General features: G+C 42.0%; 1 protein-coding gene across 1 annotated transcript in view; it reads left to right on the forward strand.

The window, feature by feature from the left end:
* LOC121951304 (cadherin-2) overlaps positions 1 to 23,191 on the forward strand; it is a 115,187-nt gene extending 91,996 nt beyond the window's left edge. The window contains exons 8-14 of the mRNA XM_042497571.1: positions 282 to 403; positions 3,322 to 3,439; positions 7,728 to 8,048; positions 11,012 to 11,219; positions 13,377 to 13,866; positions 15,224 to 16,164; positions 23,161 to 23,191. Coding sequence (XP_042353505.1) covers positions 282 to 403; positions 3,322 to 3,439; positions 7,728 to 8,048; positions 11,012 to 11,219; positions 13,377 to 13,866; positions 15,224 to 16,164; positions 23,161 to 23,191 — 2,231 coding nt within the window. The remainder of the gene's footprint in view (positions 1 to 281; positions 404 to 3,321; positions 3,440 to 7,727; positions 8,049 to 11,011; positions 11,220 to 13,376; positions 13,867 to 15,223; positions 16,165 to 23,160) is intronic.
* The last annotated feature ends 1,545 nt before the right edge of the window (positions 23,192 to 24,736 follow it).

Genomic DNA, 24,736 nt, shown 5'->3' on the forward strand with positions numbered 1-24,736 from the left:
CACAAGCCAAATGAAACCAAATGTACTACTGTATATTTAGCCAATTGTGCACCCGCTAATGTGATCTGAGTGCTGTTGAAGTTTCTTGACAAAGACTGAAAAGCTTGATCTTGCCTATGAGGACAATTGAATGGATTTAATGGAGTGCAAACGTGCACCTTTGTGTGTGTGCACACACACTGGTGTGTGCTACATTGGGGAATTATATTCATACATTTATTTTAAATGCAGCTCTCTAAGTGCTGTATTTTAAGCTGCCTGTTTCTGATTGGCTCTTTCAGACAACCCCAGCCAGGTGTCCAGAGTCCTGGTTGCAATAGAGACGTTAGACCTGAATGACAATGCACCCGAGCTTGACAGACAATATACAACAGCCATGTGTGACTCATCCTCCGTTGGGCAGGTCAGTATGTGTTTAAATGACTTATGTCGATGTGTTTGTCTGCATGAATTTTTTATTTTTTCATTTAAAGTACAATTTTAAACCATTTTGTGTAAAAATCATTGTAAATGTCATCTTTCAAATTATTCCGCTGGAACAAGCTATTTTTTGTATGAAAATGGGACAATCCCAGTGAAAATTGGTGCCGTTTATTCATCCTTTTTTCCCTGCAGGAACATAGCAAACCATAATTTGAGGTATAGCCAATGTCACAGGTTCAGCTTTGTTTCCATGCTTCTCCACCCGCCTTGGGGACAAGTCCCTGGAACTATATTCTGGCACTGCTCATGTGGTCTTACTAAATGAAAGTTCCAGGTATTGGCATTGCTGGCGGTTGTTATTTGTCAAGAAGGCTCAAAAGAACCAAGTAGCAAAGCCTCGCAAGGTTTGAAAAAGTTCAGCTTATGGGAAGCCCTAGGTTATGCATTGTCAAGTTTCTGCACTGGAAAAAGGCTGTATGTGCTGCTTTTGGAATATTTATGTCAATGTCTGCAGTCTGGATCCTGATGGTGGGAATTCTGTTGTGGGGTGGATCAATGTGCATTGCTGCTTACCACAGTGTCTTTTTCGGTATGTCCATCAGATTGTGCCAAAAAAAAAAAAAAAAAAAAAGGAGGACATTTTTAAGTCCTTTTTGTTTTGTGGGTGGATATAGTTTTGATATAGTTTTAGTATGTTCTTAGCTTGACACTGGGGTTGGCAATGTACAGTAAGTCAGTCAGTTCACAAATTTAATATACACTGAAACTATTAACTAACTATTGGATAGGTTGTCGTGAAACTTTAAACACACCTCCTCAGACGTTTCCTTAAACACTACCATGAGACTGACACTTGTTATTTTCAGCTAAATGTCTCAGAAACCATTGGATGGATTTCCATGAAATTTGGTCAACACATTCGTGTCCACGTTAGGATGAAGTGGAATAACTTTGGTGATCCCCTCACTTTTTGTTTTGTGCCATTTTTGGGTACTTATTCTGGTTTACGACCAAATACCTGCAAAAAGTAATCATAATACCATCTACCTCAACCGTACTTTACTCCTTATCAGTAAAAGTTAACATTCTAATGTGCTAAACTAAGATGGTGAATGTGGTGCAAAATTATACCAAGTAAACAACAGCTTACTAGCATGGAAATTCTGAGCATGCTAATATTAGCTCAAAGCTAAATGCCTACGTACAGCCTCGGAGCTGCTACATAACAGAAAGTCTAATGTGAAAATATGCTGATCTGATTTTGTGTAACTTCAGTAATGCCAACTTTATACAGGTGGAGGTGTTCTTTTGTATAATTTGTTTCTTTGTATATGGCTTACAGTACCTTTGTCTTCTTTATAGATCATGTGTATGCTTTGTATGCCAGGAATAAACCATACAGAAATTTTACTAAGGCTCTAGTATAAACAAGGCATCTACAAATACTCATAATAAATATGGATCAAAGTTTCTATTATTATCATGTCAGACAAAACACACAAACATTATACTTAATGTTCACAAACAATTCATATAATACATCAATTCAGAAGGACTTTTTGAGACAAGGAATTTGATATTATATATTAACAACAGTGATGTCTCTTATAAAGAAAGATACAGTACTTCAAAGCTTTTTCCATTCAAATAAGGAAGCATATTATACAAATCCATGCCTATTCAAGTATAGGAGCATATAAGGTTCAGTAGTACCACCTATTCAGACATGGCAGCATGCAGCTACAGCGTGCCCATTCACCACTGAGGCAGGTGAATCCTCCATGGCCTGTTATCAGAACACAGCAGCTATTCACATTGTAATTAAACTCGAGTCTCCTCTCAGACTGCCTCCCTGCTTCCCCCCATCCGTCTAGCTTTATTTGTGTTCTTGTCTATTTTTTCTGCATCATGGTGTTCTTACTTGATCCTATCTCAATTATAGAAATCATCTCTGTGCTCCTCATTCTCTCCCTGGAAACCATTCTTTGCTCTCTCTCTTTTCCCTCCTCCATCTTCAGTATTCCACGCTGGCTACATCGCCATAATTTGGTGTCTTGGCCCATCTGTTGTTTTTCGCTGGTGTTTTTTAGTCGCTCTGCTTGTGTCTTTGTTGTTTCGCCACTAAATCTGTGATTCTATGGCAACGACGTTGATTTGTTTTCGCCTGTGATGTTCATGTTTGTGTTTGTGTGTGCTGTTATGTGAGAGAGTGGGGGGAGACAGTTCAAGAAAGAAAGATTATGATAGCGTCAGATGTGTCGGGGTTGTGTACGCACGTCTCTGTATGACAAGTCATTAGCCAAAAACGTGTTTGAATATTCACGCCCGGCAACTGATAACATAATGCGACTGTACATAATAAACGCTCTGAAGGCCCAGAGACTCTGACTAACTCAGAGAGCATGCGGCACCCTTCATCCCCGCATTCAGTCTCGTAACTAGCACTCGAAAGCATTTCTGAGAGGACGTCTTGCATAATGACGACCAATTTTTCATTAAAAATAAATTACCCATCAGCTTAGGCTGCGGGAGAAATTTTTTTTGTAGATTAATTTTGTTACGATTGCCATCGTACGCTCGTGTAGATGCTATTACTAAATTGAAAGTCACACTGCTCTGTATTTGTGAAAGGCGATTCCCGTCTGACACTGTTATTTAGTGGGTGCGAGCATCAGACACAGTTCGCTTGTGTCTCTGTACTAATTGTTTGGCTTGTGATTCCTGCTGACGTCAGCTAATGGTTTGTGGCTAAAAGCACTCTGTGTGGAAGTGTTTCTGCCATTACCTCCTTTTTCTCTTCTCCCTGTGCTCCTCCTCCCACACACACACACACACACACACATATTCACACCCTCCTCTCACCCAATCTCCTCTGCTCTCTCTATCTCTGGGTTTCAGGTGGTGCAGGTGTTGCGGGCGATTGATAGAGATGAGGGAGGGAATGACAGCACTGTGTATTTCAGCATCCCTCCAGAGTCCAGCGCTGCCCTCAACTTCAGCGTCAGGGACAGTGGTGGTAGGCACTCAATCTTTCCCTCTCTCTGTATATCTCTTAATTCCTTTCTTTTGTTCCCTTGGCAGACACACGCTGTTTTTTTTCCCCCCCACTTTTTTAAGGCTCTTAATCCCACATTTTCTGTCCGCCTTTCTCTCTCCATCTTCGTCTTTTCTCCTCTTTCTTTTTACCCTTCTCTCCAGCTCCACTGCCTCTTCCTCTTCTCTCTTCCTCCCGCCTTCCCGCTTTCTGTCTCTGCCCCTCTCTTCTGCCATCCATCTCCCAACTCCGGTGGCCCCATTGTTTTGTTTTGTTATCCTCCTCTCTTTCATTCGTCCCTCTTGTTTGCCTGCCCATATCCTCTACATCCATCTTCTCCTCCCCACAACCGCGTACACTTACTGTTTCCAACGAAAAGCTTTTGAAGAAATTAGAGCTGCTTCAGTTAATTCACTTCAGCTCAATTGAATTCAGCTGCTTAGTATTTGTTTCTAGTACATTCTCTGTCTGTACCCCTTTCTTTGGCCCATTTTTCTTCTCAAATACGCACACATACTGTTTGAGTGCAAGTACACAGGAACATAGACATATGCAGTACAAACATAACTTTCACAAATGTTGGGCTTTTTATTCTAAGGATGTAATATGCTACTGCATCAGATCATTGAAGTTGGGGAATATTTTTGCAGAACAAAACTTTAAAGGCATAGTATGCAGGATTCTTCATAATGTGTAGACCAAGCAGCAACCTCTGAGGCTGAAATATGAAGCCAGTGCCAAAAGTCCATCTAATGGCCACTTGAGGCTGGCTCCCAAACAGTCAATCCCCATAGATCTCTGTGTTAAAATCCCCAACTTTACAGCAGAAATATACATGTTTACAGCCTGGTACAAAAACAATTTTGGGCTCTATAGCTATCACGTTCTCATCCCAAGTTGTCACATTTCGCAGCTTTGTCAGTGGACTTCTGCATCTAAACATTACACTCTAGATATCTGTCTGACTCTGCTTTTGTGGGATGTTGCTACAAAAAAGCTATCACGGACAGGAAGCACGGCAAGGGAACACCAACCTTCCGGGTGAAAGCCTAAGGTTTTTCTGACCCATTCACCCCATCTTTCGCCTGCCCTATACCGACCCTCGTGCTCTTTATGTTATGTTGTTTCAACCTGACGCCGTCCAGCAGCGAATGCATCAGGTTCCATCCAACCACTTTGTCAGCCGGCGGCACACGTCCGTGTATCATGCTGCAATGGCAGATGGCCTCTGGCCATCAGACTGTCCAGTGGCGTGTCATAACAACACGACCAATTCTGTCCAGCTGCATTCCTAGCTGACGCCGCTTGGCCACGTATCATACAGCTGTGAAAGGTGGCTTTTTATTTTAGAACTCACCAGTTAACACTTTATTTAGGCCCAAAGTTACCCAAATTTAAGGTTGGGATTGCTTCAGTAACAGGTTGTGTGCAAGGCCTTGCTACAGTCTGTGAGTTAGATTCACCCCTCACTCCTCAAAAGTGCCAACCTCTCCTCAAAATATGGTCACTTCCTGCTCCAAAAAACCAAGATGGTGATGGCTGAAATGCTGAACTTGAGGCTTCAAAACGACAGTCCAAAAACCAATGGGTGACATCAAGATGGCGATATACATCCTTTATACAAGTCTATGGTACAGAGACATACAAAATAAGTTCCTCTCAATCATCACTGGTGATGCACAAGAGGTGTGTCAGTGTGTTAATCTGAGAGTCTGCCTGTGTTTTCTTGTTATTTAGCTGTGTTCAGGACATTTATGTTCATGCAGCCCCATGCCAATAACAGCATGCAGGTGAGGTCAAGACTTAATTAAAAGGTAGCAACCAGGAAGTAGCTTAGCGGACAAAGCTCATTCCAAAATGAGAGTTACTCTATCTGTGACTGGCTTTCACTTTCACTGCTGAGCACTGAAGGAGAGGATGGAGATAACGAGTGATGCAGAGTTGGCCTCTTACTGTGGTTAGCTTAGTTACCTTGCTAAACTATCAGTTTTTCCATTACAACAAATGTAACGTTCCTATAACAGTGTAAGTACAAGCCATGTAGAGAGGAGGGGCCATGTCATATTTACAAACAGTAAGTGACAGTTCCTGCATAGTATACCTTAAAATACACAATAAAATAATATTGAAATTTCAGCATTCACCATAAAGTATGTGCTACATTCAATTTTATATCTTAGAGCATATTCACATTCACATTTTTCTTACTTGAAGACAAGATAATTTGTATACCAATATATAAATGCTATTTTTTTCAATTACGCATCACCCGTGGAATTTCCCTTTAAATAAACACAGGCATGTCTGCAGTGAGTGTTTCACACCATTGTTTGTATCCTTGAGGCCTAACAAACATGCTGAATAAAACATATAACATTTTGCAAAGCTGAAGCTTATGAATATTTTGAAACCTGCACCATTTACTGTGCGGCACATCCCTGATTACATCAGCTAGGGGTCCTCTTCTTTTCCACCTCTTGCTGTTTTGCTTCACTTTTTGATGCATTAGCGGACTGTCAATCAGTTAAACTGAGGGAGTTTTACAACTCAGTTGCAATACACATTTGCGTTCCTGGCAGGAATAAATATCAAAACATTGCTCCAACGGTGGTAAATTTAACTCACTCACTGTTATTTGAAGTCATGTGTCATGTTGCTGGAGATTTCAGTTGTCTATCAAGCTGTTTTATAACAAAAAATAGAAGAAGAAGAAGCAGTATTATTTAGATTTTTTTGGGCACTTGAGGGTGCAGAAAAGCACAATATTGACACATTTTCACCTTGAAAAGTCGGTACCATTAATTCACGTTAAAAATCTCTTTACACATCCAGCAGATCAAGAGGCACAGTAACATTTATCAGAATTCATGTCTCTGTCCACTCGATGAATGTCATGTATTCACTCACCTTTTAGCTTTGTTTTGGTCTCCACCAGCTGATGAGGGAATATTTTGCCTCCTATCAGCAGCTAAATGCTCTGATATGTTCACCAGCTATTAGCAAAGTAAGTAGCACAGAGTGGGTTTTTTCAGGGCTTTTTCACTGAAAACAACTGTGGTTGGGAATGAGGTTGATCATGGAGTGCTGACTGACAGGGTTGCAAAAGTTGCAGGCTGTACAACCAAAACAGTGAGCTAAAATGTAATAAAGCACTTCACAGAGGTGAGGGGAACAGCAGAGTCAGGTGATAATGCTCTGTGTGTTTGGCAGTAAGAGCCACCCTGTTTACGTAACATTGTTAATATAAAAGTATTGATTGGCACAAGTTTAGGCAAACTGCACTTTCCCTGATGGTGAAAAAAGTTGATCTTGCTCTGTGGATTTTGTCCCCTGGCTCTGCTGTCTCGCGGTTATTTGGTAACTGTCAACTGATTTTTCTTGAATCTGATATCTAGCGTCTGACAGTACTGTCACGTTCAACAGTATGATTTGTAATTCCAGTGGCTGATGAGCTAAGAACTCATTGGCTATCATTCGCATCATTGGCCAGCTAATTGCTCCTAAACTTGGCAGAGCCACGAGGAGCGAACCTGTTCTGGCTGGTATGTGAATCTGGAGGATGAACTCACTGACATGTGGAATCAAAGGCCTCTTTGATGTGACATCCAACAGCAGAACAGAGAAAAAGAAGAACATGTTCTGTTCTTGATATGGACAGCTTGTCTGACAGATGCATGCTGCATTATTTGCTTTGTTAAAAACGGTAATGATTCGATCTGTGATTCGGATCACAGAAGATTATGTTGATAATTCATTCATGTTGATACTGCTATGCAGTGCCTTTCACGCTGATTAAATACTTTCCTACCTTTCCTCCACTATGCTTGTGTGCCCTCTTATCTGTGACCTTAATTTTTTCTGTAGCCTTTTGCTTTTAATTCAAAAGACATCCAAAAAGATCTCCCCCGCGGACACTTCACAGCTCTTTAGCCCAAAGGTAAAAGGAATCAGATCAATGGAGACCAAAGCATCTTTGTTGTTGCTGCTCTCTGTCCCTCTAAATTGTTACATGTGAGTCACTATTAATAAAATCTCAAAAAAAAAAAAAAAAAATTGAAACGTGTGGGTTTATGATGGTTCCAAATCACACCTGCCTCATTCCTTTGTGATAACAATCAATCACATATTGGTTGGAGTCACAAACTTGCCAACATGAGCACAATGATGCATGCCGATCATTTCACAATGGTCACCTCCTGCCACCATTCAACAAAAGAAAAATGGAAAATTGCAAAACGCAGTTAACAATGGATGAATTGTCTTCCTCCAGGTCCCACAGCCAGCCTGGTGCTGCTGTCCCAGCTCCAGCCGCTGTCCCGTTCCGCATCCTCCACGCTGACGCTCTTTGTGCCGCTGGTCCTGAGGGACGGGACGTCAGGACTCACCAGCACGGGGACGGTCACCGTGTCCGTTTGTCCCTGCCTGAGAGGAGGGGCACGGGCCGGGGAGAAAGAGAAGGACAAACAAACGGAGGGCGAGTGGGACTGGGAAAGAGAGGCGGTGTGTCTCCCTCAGCAGTCCACGCTGCCCTCCCCTGGGCTCAGCACCGCCGCCCTGCTGGCTATCCTGGCTTGTGTCGCCACACTCCTGGGTAAATACTTTGATACGCAGAGTTTATACACACAGATAGTGATGAGATCAATATGAATTACCTTTTGTCCCTGGAAAGACCCCTCTATACGGACATCATGTTTTTACCACAGCACTTAGCATTATTTATGAAGTTATATCATTAAGATTTACTGCCTGTAAAGGAGTCTAATGCTAATCTACAAATAAAAAGATGAGTAAATAGTGTTTAGGGCTGTTTACCCTCCACTACATCCCCCGTTGCTTAATCTGCATATGGAAATAATGTAGGCAGCAGCGTAAATATTTTTCTTAGTCACAGCTGCTCAATAGCGGGGTTTACTTTTCCTCGCAATTTTGGTCCAGTTATCTCCTCTGGCAAGGTCAGCACTAATCACTGCTAAAATAACAATTCTGAGTGATTATCCGGGCCCTCCGGTTTTTGATAGCGGCATAATAAAATGTCACTGCCACCTTTGCAGAAACTCTCAAATGCTCAATTGGATAATGTCTAGGTGCTGAGAAGGCTTTGGCTCGTGGCCAGCGTCATTGTCATTTCTATTCAGTCTGTTGGATCACTACTCATGCCTTGTTGATAGGGGCATTATCATTCTGGAAGAGACCAGCTCAATCAAGAAGAAGGCGCAACATGGCGTGAAGGTGATCATGCAGAGTGGCTTTAGCTGGAGTTTAGAATTCAGCCTTCCAAGTGACAAGGGCATAAACTATACCAGGGAATACACTCAACTTTGTAAGATTCGCCTGAAGTTTGGAGCTTTAAAATAGAGCTCCAGTTTTATGCCAGGACAGTTTAGTTTTTCTTGTCTATAAGAGGTTCATACTAATCCCGAACAGTATAACTGGGCCCTGCACAAAATGCCAAATGTTCTTACAGAAGCTCCGACAACAGCTCTGTCAGGATCCCATCTGGTTGTTAAAAAGGGGCTTGGCATACATAAGGTGGATATCAAGCCATTTCTCTCTCCATGGCTGCTGTGAAGAGAGAAATATGTGTTAGTTGTGGCATGAAGGCGATCCCTCAAATTGTTTTGAAAGATGAGAGATTTCCCACTTCTTTCAGGAATGATTGCATTAGTTCCATGGAAATCAAATCATGTCATCTCCAACAATATTAAGACTGTAGATTGACTCACTGCAGCAGCTTAAACACCTGCTGTGCATCCGTATAGAGACACAAGCACCTAGCACCACACATCAATGCCCTCTTTTCAGCAAACTGTCTTGTTCAGTTTGTTTCACATTAGAATGCTTATTTTTGCATTTCCATTGTCAAAAGTTGAGAATGATATCAATTGAACCACTCAATTCTGTCCAGTTTTTTTGTCAGCCCTCTGGTAGGTATATAGCACACTGATCCAATCCTAGAGCTAGAGACACTATAGTCCATTAATGGGTCAAGAGAGAGCACACAAAATGTCGGCGCACAACCCCGTTCTGTGCATGGTCAACTAGGTGCGGTTTCTCCTTTGCATTGTGAGTGAAGAGGAAGTAGAGCAAGGATGTAGCAGTGAGGAATTAAAAGGTTTTTCAGCTTGCTTCTCAGTGCACTGCTATTTAGGGTTTCCATCACAGGTCGAAGCATTGCAGGGCAAAATGTAAAAAACATCCAGTAACAACCCCACCTATATTTAGGAGTACTGTCTGGGATGACAGCACCAAACAGACCTGGGGTTTAGGTTCATGTCTGTACCATTTCTAAGGGTACTATACCAAAAAAGTTTGATGGAAACGCGACTCAAAACAACCAAAAAGAGGTCCTTCAGACTGGATCTAATATAACTGATTTTTCATGAACTCCTACCCGAAACAACAATTGTCCAATCAAATTGTAGCAACTGTAACTAAGCACAGTAGGTCTGATAGCATTTGGATTACTCTGCATGGTGAAAACAGTTTGGATGGAGTGCTAATAGAAGCGACACAGTAACCTTTGAAAACAAAACCACAAGAGCAGAAAGCGTGGAAACTGCCCTAATGCATGCCCCAAACAAAATTTGGCAGGTCTGCCTTACCTACAAAGTCAAGGGGCATGTCATCAGCTAACAACATTATTTTATGGAGGTTCAGCTTAGAAGAACCAAAACATCCATTTAGTGATAACCAAGATGTCTGTGTATCAGACTTTAAAATAATGTGGGATTCTGTCTTGCTTGAAACTTTACAGGTTCATATTTTTAAAATAAATCAGCCGGAAATGTTAAATAGTTGGCTGGAGACCAATTTTCAACCAAAGACCCATTGTTTGAGGAAAGGTGTTGTGAATTCCGAATTTTCGGGTGTAGTGACACTTAGTGATGAGCCATGTATTCTCTCGTCTTTTTTTTAATATGTCCTCTGAGTCTCTTTTGGATCATCTTTAAAATGATGGTCATTCTTGACTGGGTCCAAAAATTTGGAATCATGGTGACCTAGAGTCTTTATACAATAATCCCATACATTAACTATAGAAAAGTGTAATATTTCCCCACTTTCTACATGACGAGTTTAACAAAAATTCTTGTCAAACAGTGCATGACTGTAGCAGAACAAATCCATCTTTGCAGTTGGATTTTATCACAGGTAGCTTTGTTGGACAAGAGCCACTATAGCTTGGGTCTTTGCCCACAGCCATGGGTCAAATGTAGCTCTCTTTGCTTTGGGAATATGGAATAAGAGTGTTGGAGTCATGGGAGAATAACGCGGCCATTTGCCTGACTGGAGCTCAAAGTCAATTACACAGTGGAGGCATGTAGTCTGCTGATATGATATACCGGCCCTCTAACCCAAGGCCTCTTCTGTATTTGTTTTGTCTCTGTGTCTCACCTCTTTGTCTGCCTGAACATTTCTCCCTGGCTCGTCCTCTCCTCTTCCTCCTTCCCTTTATTTCCCCTGTGACTCCTGCCCCCTCCCGTCTTGTTAATCATTCTTTTCCAATTTCTCTCCTATGCCTCAATATCTTTTATTCCCTGTGTCTCCCCTCTGCAGCGGTGAGTGCCCTGTCACTGTCGCTGCGCCGTCAGAAGCGCGACTCCCTGTCACCGCTGGAGGAGGACGACGTACGTGAGAACATCATAACGTATGATGACGAGGGTGGGGGCGAGGCCGACACGGCTGCCTTTGACATTGCTGCGCTCCAAAGTGCCCCGCACAGTTCACGCTCACGTGGCTATCGCACACTGGACAGCAGGAATGTGTAAGTAGACAGTATGTGTTTGTGTGTGTGTTTGAGTGTTTGAGTTTGTTTACATGGACACATATAACCCCTGTTGTTTAATTGCATCAAACCTCATGGCTGGGCCTTTTATTATATGCTAAAAGGAAGTTTGGGAGGAATAAAATCTACCCCTTCAGAGTAAAAGCTTTCATCTCAGTCCAGCACTTAATTGATCCCCTTAAGTAACTGATCGAGTCTTAACTCTCAGATCATATCAGTCAGCGATCAAAATGCTGAGACAGAAGGCTATCAGGCTCTGCAGTCCTGGGAGAGCACTTTGTTGTGCTCGTTTTGTTAAAGCTCGTTTATGTTCTGCTACATCAGAGAGTTGTTTGCACCCACTTTGATGTTCCTGTGAAACATTGTTATTGCCTTTGGACCAATAATTAGCTCCGACGAATTCATGCAAAGCCATATGGAGAGGCCATAAACAAGTACAAAGGCTGCATTTAGTTTATCGAAAATTGCTTCTCGCAATTTATGGAGGTGGACACAGTGACATGAAAAACCTTTTAAATCTAATGCAATCCATTGCAATATCCTCGCAATAAAAACTACCTTTGTGCTGTTTTTAATGTTTCATTTTTCTTTACTGTGTCACAGCGGAGCAGATAGTTAAACTTTATGGTAACTTTAAGCGGTGGTTTGTGGTTCTGTTGTATTGTGCTGGAAATATTTTACACAGACTTTTTACCAAATCCACACATGGATTTTTGTTGTTATAGGGACTAGCAGCTGTTCTGAAATGTCTTCTGCAGCTCTGGGGAAAGCTTTTGTTAAGTCTAAGAAAGTAACCCTAATGATGTCGTCAGGGTTATCTTGGCTTAGTGACTACAGTTTTTTAGCAGAACACCTGCAGTACAACAGTTTATAATTTGGTCTTCATACTAGAGGCTAAAAGTCAGAATAGCTTGGCCTTTGATGCATCAAGTTTGACATTTAAAAAAAAAAAAATCTGTCTGCAGAGCTTCCCAAGTGAAAACTAAATTTAAAAAAGACTCTAAAGTACTCCTATTATTACATTATTCCCACCTGGATATTTTTTTGCTTATGTGAACAAATGAACAGAAATACTCTACAACATGGATATGATGCTATGATGGTACAACACCACAAACTACTGAATGTCATGGTGGGCCAGCAAGTTATTGTACAGGTCCCATATTGTAAAAAGCCAGATTTCTTTGTCTTTTTTTTTAATTTATTATAAAGCAGGTATAGATGCTATATTAAAATTGTGAAAGTATCAAAAATGTTTAGTCCATAAATACACACTCCATAGTCAGACACTGTGCCTTTAAATAAGCCGTTAGGACTTCCATGACCTTGTGATGTCACAACTATTCTATATAAACGTAGAAACTGCTATTACAGTGCTGTTACAGTCATTACCCGTCTGCAGTGACAGTGCAGAGACAATGAGGGGGCAGATGTCCAAATACCTGGAAACACTCACAATTCAGAGCAGACTGGTTGGAAGAGACGGGCGTTAAAACGGAGCATTTCAGAAAATGGGTCAATCCAGGTATATTCAGGCAGATAGCATAAGAAAAAAAGTGTTTGGTGAACATTAAAGTATGTAAACATGTTCTAGGAGAAATCTAAAATACAAATATGAACCCGAAAATGGGCATAATATGGGACCTTTAAGACGTGTTACAAACAGCATTTAAATGAGGTAGAAATTTAAAAAAAAAAAAAGAAAAACAACCAGTCATATAAACTCAAACTCATTTCAGCCTATGGTGTATCTATAGTCCTATGGTCATGTAACTCCAAGCAAATCATTGGCTCTTTCCATTCCTAACTTATCTAAATGCTGTTTGTGTTATGTTTTACAATGACCCTGATGAAGGCCACAAGCCGAAATGCATTGGTCTTTTATTTAAGTTGTTCTAAATACAACAAGTGTTGCTGGTGTTTCTATGCAAGTGATTTATCTCCCCTTGCTCCAGACACCCTCACCCTGTTTTTACCTTTCAGACATATGCTATTTATGCACAGTGTCCCAGTCTGATTCACGCCAGAGACCTTTTTTCTGTCGCTCTATTGTTTGCTGTCAAATAATTTCTGAAATGCCAAAAAAAGAACCAGACTTCCCAAAGATAAATTGAGATTTTCCTTTGTGTCTTGCAGACGTTATGCCCATCATAACCAAGACAAAGCTCGCACCTACAGCTGGGCCCAGAATCCAGGCATGGATCATAACTACTCAGGACCAGGAGGCCCTCTCTATGGTCGCCTCTGCTACAGCAGCCACACCTTACCTGTTCTCCGCCGCACACCAGCCGGGACATTTGAACCAGGCCTGGCAGAACTGGGATACCGCTTTCCTGGAGGGCAGCCAGACCACTCTCTGGTCATCCAGAACCAGGGGGCCATGGTGGGGGCCATGGAGTCCGGGGCGGTGTACATAGCTCCTACAGACCTTAGCACAGGAAGCCGAACAGGGAGTCGCACAGGAAGCCGTGATGGGACTGCACCCCAAAGTGGGGTAAGCACGTCAGACGGAGGAACGCCGAGGACCAGTGACAGCCAGGAGAGAGGAGGAGGGACAGGAACGGCAAGCAACTGCACAGAGGGCAGCAACGAGGACAAAGTGAACCACAGCCAAGATGTGGATTGGGTAAGCATCACTGTGACCCCACTTTCACACAAACACACAACTTACATAGTTCAGCTGATCTTATTTGACCCTAAATCTGCCGACCTCCCTGTGATAACAATTTCAGTTCTGTTCCTGGTAAAACAAAAGACATCTCACTCTTTTAACAAAAAAAGCACTTAAGTGAACATAAATGGATGGCGCACAGTTGCCCATTCACGTTAACATCGCAGCCTGTTTCACCACTGCCGGCTGCAGCGGTGTCACTCAATACTGGACAAATTTAAAAAATTGTATTCTTCATTAGACACAAAAACATGGGATATGGGAACCAGGTTCATAAATACCAAAGCTACCCTTTAAGTAATTTTACTGCTCCATCTGGTCTACCCAGTTTTTAGAGAAATGATGAGAGATGTCAGTTCAGAAGATTAATCCTGTTATTGTCTCCATAACAGTGTTGTGGGTAGCATCCCAGTTAGCTATTTATTAGGATGTTGTGTTTCAGGTAATGACACCCTTTATTCTGCAATGTGCAAACGATGCATACTTGAACATTTGGCGTGAAACTGGCATCTGAATTAATTCTGTGCTACAACACTCTTTAAAGTGGATGGATGGATGATGTTTCAGGAAGGAGAAAAGGTGATAGACATTGCATTGAATAATGAATTAAAATGGAATAAATGACTTGATTAATGATAGATGGCTGCATTGGAGAAAGCATTAAAATTAAATGAATGACTTTATCAATAAATTAAATAAGCAAACGAGTAAGTAAGAAAGTAATTAAGCAAATATAAAATAATTATTAAGCTTGCGTTTGAGCTGTTATATCATATTGTGGCAGTGATTGGAAGGCTGTGATGTTTTTCATCTCTGGATGGTAGCAGAAGTGTCCAGGACAACGCTGGCGGAGGATGACGATTCAGACATATCAGCACATTTATATCCTGCTCTTCATTATCTTTTCTATGTTTTGTTTTATTTATTAGGCCATAGCAAGGCTGTCTGGCCCTTCCTTTATTTAATTTTCAAATATTTTATCTCTCGATCACTTCCCCCTCCATCTCCCTCTCACAGTGCAGTGTTAGCTCATTCTAGTGTTCAATTAATATCTACGGCTTCTTCCAACTCTGCCTTTCTTCCACTCTGTTCTGCTCGCTGTCTCTTTCTCCTCCTTCTCAATCACTTTTTTTTATGTCCTGCTTTTTTCCATTTTGGGCAAATCCCCCCCCACACATCTACCTGCTTTTTTTATGGCTCTCATCGAATGATCCTCCATCCCATTTTGTGTCACTGGAACCATACCTAACAGTACCACACCCTCCCCAAGCCCCAGACTGAAACCACTCGTGCTCGCCTACGTTCCCTCCAGGTGCAGTCGGAGACATTACCCCGGGAGCAGCACCTCGTCATGACCCGATCCGGGTCCATGATCGGCCAGGGTCACGGCGGGGGAGGATGGGTGTGCGACTCGGCTACCCTCCCCATGGCGGGACGCAGGGCCTCCCGCGCGGGTTTGTCCCCGAAACGCACAAGCTCTGGCCAGGCCGAATCTGATTCTAGCGCAGGAGGAGGAGGAAGTGGTGGAGGAGGAGGGGGAGGGGGTAATGGAAATGGAAATGGGGGCACAACCACAGATGGACAACCTACCAGTGGACGCAACTACGCCACTGTGCTGCAGGGGGAGGTTTCTGGACAGAGGGACTACCCCGGCAGCTTGGGGAGAGGAGGACTAGAGATGGGGAGCAACTTTGTGGTGGCGAGGCCAGACAGGGAGGGCGGAGGGATATCATCTGTCTACCCAGAAGCAGCTGGCTTTATCGGGGACTGGCGTGACCGGGTTGGTCTTGGGGGGTATGTTCTCGGCAGGAGGGATATAACCCCCCAGCTTTTTCCCTTCCCGGGGCAGCCTCGGGCAGCATACGGCGGAGTGATGGGCTTCGGGGCCGGCTGGGTTCCAGGAATGGAGGCTGCGAGAGGAGCTCCGGGGTCCGGGGGGCCCTCCTTGGCACTGAGGGTGGGCGAGTTCCTACGCCTGCGTCTCGCCCAGGTCACTTTTGACCCATCGCAGCCACCGTACGACTCTGTACAGGTGTACGGCCTGGAGGGCACAGGGTCCCGGGCTGGATCCCTCAGCTCCCTGGAGAGCGAAGGAGAGAAGGATCCAGAAAAGGAGGAGTGGGGGGCGGGGCTGGAAGAGTGGGGTCCCCAGTTCCAGAAATTAGCTCAACTCTTCAAAGACAGGGAGAAAGAAAGGGAAGAGAAGGAAAAAGTCGATGAGGGTGCCAAAACGGAGAAGGAAAAGAAAGATGAGCTGGAGAAGAAAGAGAAAAAAGAGGGAGGTGAGCAGGCAGGAGAAGAGGGGAAAGACTGAGGAAAGATACAAATGAAACAAATAGGGGCAAAGGGGGTAAGAGGGAATGGGAGGATGATGAAAAGGCAACCAGAGCTAGAATAATGTGAAGAGAAGTTAAAGGAGAGAAAGATGAAGAGGCAAAGTAATAAAAAGAGACAGAGAAAAATGAGCCTAGGGAGGGAGGAGAGTGCGAGGGCAGGGGGAGTTAGTGATTGATGTAATTTAAAGCAATAAGTGTTGAAACGCTGATATGGTTGAGCACAGATACTGAGACAATGCAGAGGCTGCTTCTGCTCGGGGCAGCAACAATTTGTTAAACGCTTTGGACAAAGAAAAACAACCCAAACATCCAAGACTCGATTTAATTCAACTCTCACGTATGGAATGAGAAAACAGCAGGAAACAAGAAGAAAGACGTTTTTCTCGTCGTGTGTGTCGGTCTGCTCTTTGTGTCGGCATGTGTGTGTGTTTGCGTGCGAGGAGAATGTGCATATGTGTGAGTGTGTGCGTACGACGGCGCAATAGTGGCAGGGAGAAATCATGACGCCCAGAGACAATTTAAAGATGAGACTGGCGACTGATGATACGTAAGCTGCGCCATTAGTTTCCGGGACAATGTGCAAGAGTAAACATTTAATGAGGAAGTTTAGAAAGTAGGATAACACGCAGGGGGATGAAATATGTGTTGGAATATAAAGCAGCGGGACAGGAGATGGATGTATAGAGAGAGAAACGGCCAGGGAAAGTGAGACGATTGTACAGAAACTGTTACTTTTATTCCATCTGCAGTGGCAGAAAAGTGAATTATTCAGCTCACTACTTCATTCCAAATGAAAATGATGAATCATTTAAATCCTGCAAAAGATTCTCCCTCCTCTCAGCCCACGAGGAAAACAGACATTGTGAAAAATTTAAATGATTTAGGGATGTGATCCTCAACCCCCCCCTTACCCTCCACCCCTCTCATCCCTCCAGCTTTTTGTAGTCGAGTGTTGGTATGTTTACAAAAGATTTCACACACAAACACACACACACAGACACAAAAGAACTGACGCACACCACACGGCTTTGATTGTACTACGGTAAATTATAAAAGCAAACCCATCCACGAGTATTCCATCGACTATACGGAGTAATGATGACTCTATTATTCATCTCTTAAATGTTTTTATGGAAGAAGTCTCCTATTTTTTATCCCCGCTGTAGTCTCTCTTGACACGTCTCGAGGACAACGTATGCATGATTTTTTGAAAACAACAACAAACCTTAAAAAGGCAATCAATTCCGTTTTGAACTCTCGTACCTCCCAAATGAAAATTTCCATAGATCTGTAATGAAATTATAAGGGAACAACACCACAGAGACTCCCGCGACAGGCTTTTTGTTCTCGCTAAAGGTCAGGATGCAAATGAGCTGGAGTTTTCAGCTGGAATGCACTTTTATACTGTGTGATGTTCAATAATAGATAATGAAAAATGTCAAAGATTACAGTTGTTTTATAAGATGTCAATTAAACAAAACAAAAGATACAATGTTTGACTGTATGTAAACGCATTTCAAATGTAAATACCACTGAATATTATTGCTAAAAGAGAGTATATAAAATGGAAAAAAAAATCTAAAGCAGAACTTGGAGCACTGTTGGGACTATCTGTATGTACTGTAGATTAGAAACGAGCTGGATTTAACAGCTTCCCTGGACTGAAAACAACACCATGTATTCAACACCTGTGTAACAAGTGAACAGGTTTGTGGTAGCGCTTGTCTGAGATGGACAAGCCAGAGATTCAATTATACATGTGGCCTCTGGCAGAAGTTTGTTGTGCAAAATATTAGTTAGAGGAAGCCTCAGAACTAGCCCGTCCCTGCGAAGGATCCCTGAGAGACGAGGCAAAATTCCCCTAATGAAAAAAATTCCCCAAATCTGGGTTATTATTCTACAAAAGTAAAATGATGTGCGAAAGTGGAATTTGTAATAAGTTTCTGGGACAGCTCTGTCATAAGTGTTGCACTGCCTCAGAGATATGAAAGTTTTATAGATAGTTACTTATCTCTAGAATATAACAAACTGCACATTTGAGATTTTTAATAAAAGTATGGGAAAGTGGCTGTCCATCAAATGTCATCTTTCATGCATTTCAGGCAATGCAGGTCAATGACTGTATTAATGTTGCATTTTACTCTGCCTCGACCACTACGTAGATCTGAAGCCAAGCATGTTCTCCCCAGCAAATATTTGTATGTGGGGCCCATGTGGGTAGTAAATAGGATGAGAAATGGGCTTTATATCGGATTGTCCACGGATTCCGAACCCTCTGATACACATCAGTTTTCTTGTGTTGCACTTTCCCAAGTATTTAACCCTGAGCATGTTGGCTTGATTTTGTTTGGAAACAAGGAAAAATAAAAAGAAATAAATATAGATTTGAATTAATTATTACTATCAAATTATTTTTCAAAATGGTCAGTAAAAATGTCCCCAAAACTACATTTATAAATATTATGATTATTAATTCAAAATTACAGTAAAACATATTTTTTTAATGGGACTTTTTTTTAAGTAATTTTCCTGTTTCATTATTATGATTTATGTTTGTTTGTTAAATTTTTATTATTTAATCACTTTTTAAATGTAATTTCCTGTTAAGTGACTTACTGCCTTTTGACCATGTTTTTTAGAACTTAAGCCTATATGCGTGTTTCAAAGTGGCTTGATGCCATATGGGTGTGTTTAAACAAGTGGGCCACACATGGGTGATGCTAAGGCTATCTGGGTATCAAGTGGTTATGGGTCCAAAACAGGCATCTTATCTGGGGCCCAGTTTGGTAAGCTCACTTATGTGGGCAGTTGGCATAGAGCCATTATAAACCCATGGAGAATCCTATATATTTATTAGCCCATTTTCTACCCACATGGGCCCCACATAGAAATGCTGGCTTAGATCTAATTTTGTGGAATAATAACAGTCAGATTTGTTGAATTTTTGGAGTCCCGAGGGGAATTTTGCCACTAATCTGAATGTGGACGTCTTTGGTGTGCCATCGCAGAAATGTCACCATTTGTCACTGGTTCACTGTAAAGCCACCCACATAAAGTCAAGCTGCCAGCTTTGCTATTGTCCACCATAATCTTGTTGTCAAGGTCTGCTTCTGTCAACACTTAGTTAACCAATCAGGAAGTCAGGCTGCGTGCCGATCCAGACCCATACACACCTCTTTACCCTTTACCTGAGCCACAGACTCGTCCATACAGTGCCACTGTGCAGACTGGATGGTGTCAGGACCAATGTACAAATACTGCACAATAACTGGAGAGGAGTGAGGGGGGGGGGGGCACAGAACCTCTGAGGCTGATCGGATTTATAAGTTGCTGATCAACAATACCTCAAAACCCTAAAGCTACTTAAACCTTTCATCAGCTATGTAACACTAATCGAAAGTGACATTTGAGCAATTAGACACTCACAGCAATATACTGTGTGAAAAGATTAAAGGCTAGTTCTTGTTTATTACAACAGGGGCGTTATTTTCATAGTTTTTGTCATAATTTTTATCGGGGATATTAACACTGTACTCTGCAAGTTAACAGCTGAGATCTGGGACTAAGAAACATCACTTTAACTGTAATGGGGCAAGAAACACAAGTTTACAGGTCTTAAATAAAAGGTCAGCCAAACTGGTTCATAAGAGAAATACAAATACAAAAACTGTCTTTCACAGTGCAACTTCTTAAATCTGATCTGCCGTACTAGCCGCATGCACACACTGTTCCTTGGCAAGATTATTAGAAAGTTTTTGACCCCATTAACTCTACGTTCTTTCATGTATCCTGAGTGAATCGGATAGCTATAAAGTAACTAAAAAGCTCAGTGTGAATGTGTCTGAGAGAGACTGAAAATCTATTCTAGCTACATGTTGAAAAGGTGTAATTACATCTGCCTCTCAGACAAATATATAATTTGTAGTCGTCAGTAAGCAAGAAGCCTCAACAGGGTGACACTGGTATTAAACTGATATTAATTGTTTTCCCTGTCACGTTTAACTTAGAAGTTTCATTTATAAAGCACTTTAAAAGCAAACAAGCTTTGTACCAAAGTGCTTCACAAAGAAGGACAAACACTGAGACATATCAGTTAGATGAATAAAGCAAGATTAAAATAGAAGCACAATTTAAACAAAAAAATAGAAAAACACATTAAACACATTAAAAGCCAGAGAATAAGTGGGTCTAAAATGGATATTTTTGTACCATAACAATGCAAGTACTATGTGTAAAGCTTCCCTCTACCTTACCAGCGCGCAGATCTGTGTCATCTGGCAGGTTTCTAATGATCCGAGGGCTGCTGCTTGAGCTACAGATTGTACTTTATGCCACAGTACACAAGAGAATAGTAGCGATCGAGAGAGATAGAGAGAGATGCCCCTCTTTCTTTTTCTCTCCACTCTCAGATCAAACTCCAATCAAACTGTAGAATAAAGCTAAGCTGATCAAATTACCAACCAAGATTCTGCTTCCATGTTGCCTGTTTCTCACAGAAAATGTCTCCAGAAACTTGTTTTAGCTCACAATTTAACTGTAATTTGAGAATGTTAGTTACCAGCCAACGGCCATATTGTTTCCTGCTTCCAAATGGACAAGCATCTCAACACCCACCAGAGGGGGTGTCAGTCAGTTGAGTGCGGGACATTGCATTCTGGTAGTTTTAGGATTTTTACTTCATGATCAAACATGCCCTTTTTTTCTTTTTCTCTTTTTCTCTGGACATGTAGATCCAGTTTCAAAGGTATTTGTGTCTTTCTAGTACAGAGACAGCCCAGTTTTATGAGAAGACGATCTTTCCAGCAGTGAGATGCATCTTAAATTGCATCTTGAAAGCATCAACAGACTTAGCCTGTCTAATGGCCTCCGGCAGGCTTTTTTCAAAGTCAAAGAGCCACCTCAGAAAAAGCCCTGTCCCTCGCCGTTTTTTGGATCTGAGGAGTCTGGTGGTGCTGAAAGGCCTGAGAAGTTTTTAAATATATGTAGGTTTAAGACCGCGGAGGGATTTTTGCACAATGAGAAGTAAGCAGGTTTATTCTGAAATGGCCACTGCTGCACTAAAACTAACCTGATTCTTGATCATTTCAGACTTAATGATATTTAGAGATCATTTAAAGATGGAAATATTAATCAAGGCTCTTTGACTAAGATTGCTCTTTCCTCGTTTTAAACTATTTGGAAAAGGCAACAGTAAAAGACTTCCTAATTTCTTAAATGTTTAATAATCAGCATTTTCATTTTTTTCCCTCCACACACAAACCTTTTTAATTATTTATTTTAAGGTTCCTTTATTTTCCTTTAATTAGTTAAATAGACTAATTTTCATCATTTAAGATTTAGGGCTGAATTGTTCGGAAGTTGTTCGCCATATGCCAAAAAAGAAACAAGTACTTAGATTATGACCTTTGCCAGTACTTAGTCTAACAAGTCTAATTACTTACAGAGTCATAATTATTGCCCCCTAACCTAACACAGGCATTTCTTTAACAACCTACTGGGTTGCCTGACCAAGATTTTCTTGCCCTCTCACTTTTTTTGTAGCAATGCTTTTTTGATTTGTTCTTAGCAATTAGTCGGGTGTGTACAGTGTTATGATATCTGATAGAAATGATGATCAAAACTACATAAGCAAGACCCAAGTTGTAATAAAACCGAATTATCCTTTAAACCTCATTTTATTGGAGTAGAGCGTTGGATGATTTAGAGTGGATGCAATGACTTGATGTCTCGAATGATAATTTCACTGGTAAACCTGAAATGACTGCCAAAGAACTTGGAATCATTCTGTTATGAGAATGAGTTTTGTCGTAAAAAGCACTAATGTGCTGCTTCTCCAATGAATCATCTGGGCAACGTTTTCTTTAGCATATACGTGGAATGTGCCAACTTTCTCTGCCTCTCCACACACACACACACACACACACATACACTCATAAGAAAAACTCATTTTCATAACAGTTTGCCAATTCTGGGCCAGCCATTGCAAAACCAATTAGCATCGGTATACCAAAAAGTGACCTTTCTTGCCCCCCAATTATGTGGTTTATTCCACCGTCTTGATTGGCTCCAGGTGTTTTCATCTCTGCTGATTGGTCTGATTCAAAGTTCTGATGTGGCTGATTGGTCAGGATCAAAGCGATGATCCTCCTGATTTGTCTTATTTCAGAGTTCTGCAGCGCTGCGCCGACTAAACCACTTGACGGTAGCTGATTATCCCACCTCCTGAGCCCGGCAAATTGGTTCAATCAAAAGCGTGATTAGTTGAATCAGTTGTTTTAAATAGAATAAAAGCCTGCAGTCTCTGCAGCACTCCGCGGCTCCTTCTCACTCCTAAAGCTAACTCAGATGCACCAACCCACAGTGACTGACGAAAACGGTCCTGTCAGGCCATTTGTCATGTCCTTCGTCCCCAAAAAAAAACTCTCTTTGCTAAGTCTAGGTATCTCAGCTTTTAGATATATTGATATGTAGCTTAAAGGTGCAGATTAAAGGTCGTGACCTCCAGAGTCCTTTCAACTGCAAACAGATCGACCCTGTGGGTTCTGTGCCTCCCCGGTGACTTCATTGCTCTTGCACGATGTTGATACAATTCCACAATTGTGTGCTGAACAAAGTGTATTTATTTCTGTTGTACTTTTTCTTTTTGTAAATTTGAATAAAAAAGGAACTATTTCAAAGAGATGAGTCAGACCTACTCTGTCCTCCTTTCTGCAGCCGCGCAAATTTCAGGATAATCAGACTTCTGCTGCTTGAGTGTGTGCATGTGTGTGTGTGTGTGTGTGTGTGTGTGTGTGTGTGTGTGTGTGTGTGAGAGAGAGAGACAGAGACAGTAGGAGAGCACGATTGAGAGATGCTCTGTGCGGTGCATACAAATGTGTGCACACCTTGTGAGCATGTGTCTTGTTGTGAGTAGGTGGGTGTGCCTTGTCAAATTGGCCCCTTGAAATTTCCAAACCTCAGACAGCGTGTGTGTGTGTGTTTATGTGTGTGTCTGACTGCAGGATGAAGGAACACCTTGTCTGGTCTGATCCAGCCCGGTGGGGGGATGTGAGGTCAGTAATAGAGGACAGACGGAGAGTTCTGCAGAGCAGTCACGCTTTCAGACGGAGGGGAGGGGGCTCTCTGTTTGTTCGCCGGCATAAAAAAAGCAAAAAAAAAAAAAGGACATGTTGAACCCAAGAGCAGCAGCAAATAGAGCAAACCTTACAGCTGCGACCAAATAAAACAAGGCCCCTTACCAAATCCTCGCAGCTCTCCTGTATTCCGCGGGCCTCCGTCCTCGGCTGAATGATGGATCGGGGAGATGTGCGCCATCGCTGTGTGACTGAATAGCTGGTTAAAAAGATTTATTACAATAATCAAATATGAAGGAGGGGATTATTTCTACATGATGGTTTAGAGAATGATCGTGTTAGCTGGGTCTCCGCTTGATTACAATGATAATACCCGCCTCAAGTCAGGAGAGGGAGAGAAACAGAGGGAGAGCGAACAGATAGAGAGAACCATATTAGCAGTTAATATGCAAGTCTGTTGCGTTACATAAAACTGTATTTGTGATTGGGTTAGAGCTGATTCTGCTGAGCGCCAGGCAAAAAAAAAAAAAAAAAATGCTGTCTCTTGTGTGTCTGCGCATTCCCATAATGATGAGATTCGTGGAGCTGACTTGCCCCCTACAGAAGCAACATCCTGTATCTAAAGAGGATGTGAAGTCGGTTGGAGGCGAAACACAGCTTTGACTCGCTTTAACCCCCTGCCACCAAACTGATACAACTTGTAACTGCCATCCTTATCGATTTACGCCGCCTATATGTGCGTTCATCAGTCTGCCCCAAGCATCAACACCGCAATGCAGCAGTCGTAGGTGAGTTGCTGCTGTCATGGCACTGTCAATAATTACAGCATGCATAATTGATCATAGTATAATGGCAGCGCTGGAGATAAAATGAGCTCCGTTAAAGGCGTACACCAGGGAATCACTAACTACTGTACTGGAGAGCTGTGCATACACACTCAGTGTGCTGCAGGATTGCATCACAGGATGCACGAGTTGGTGTGTGTGTGTTTGTGTGTGTGTGTGTGTGTGTGTGTGTGTAGATTCCTCATTCTGTTTGAACCTTACTGACACGCAGAATCCCTCTGGCTATTCAGCACAGTGGGAGTGCTCCAGTGTGTGAGCGCAGTGTGTGTCTATGCTTGTGCATCTTTGCATTTTAAGTGCGTATAGGCTTTAAAGGCTTGGAAACACAAAAAACGTGTAGGTGAATTTCAGCAGTGGGCGAGTTTAATTCCGTGAACGTGATGACTTCCTGCCCCCGTGGTTAACCCTTTGAAACCTAAGCAAATCGGCTTGATTTCTTTCAAAAACATGGGAAGAAGGCAATGAGCAGAGGAAGAAAATAATTACCCAAAGATTAGAGAGAAATCTGTATAAAGGTACAAGAAAAACACCTGATTATTAGCACCAAAAAAGAAAAAGAGAATTAAAAAAT

Source organism: Plectropomus leopardus, chromosome 12, assembly GCF_008729295.1.
Source record: "Plectropomus leopardus isolate mb chromosome 12, YSFRI_Pleo_2.0, whole genome shotgun sequence".
NCBI classification, from domain to species: Eukaryota; Metazoa; Chordata; class Actinopteri; order Perciformes; family Serranidae; genus Plectropomus; species Plectropomus leopardus.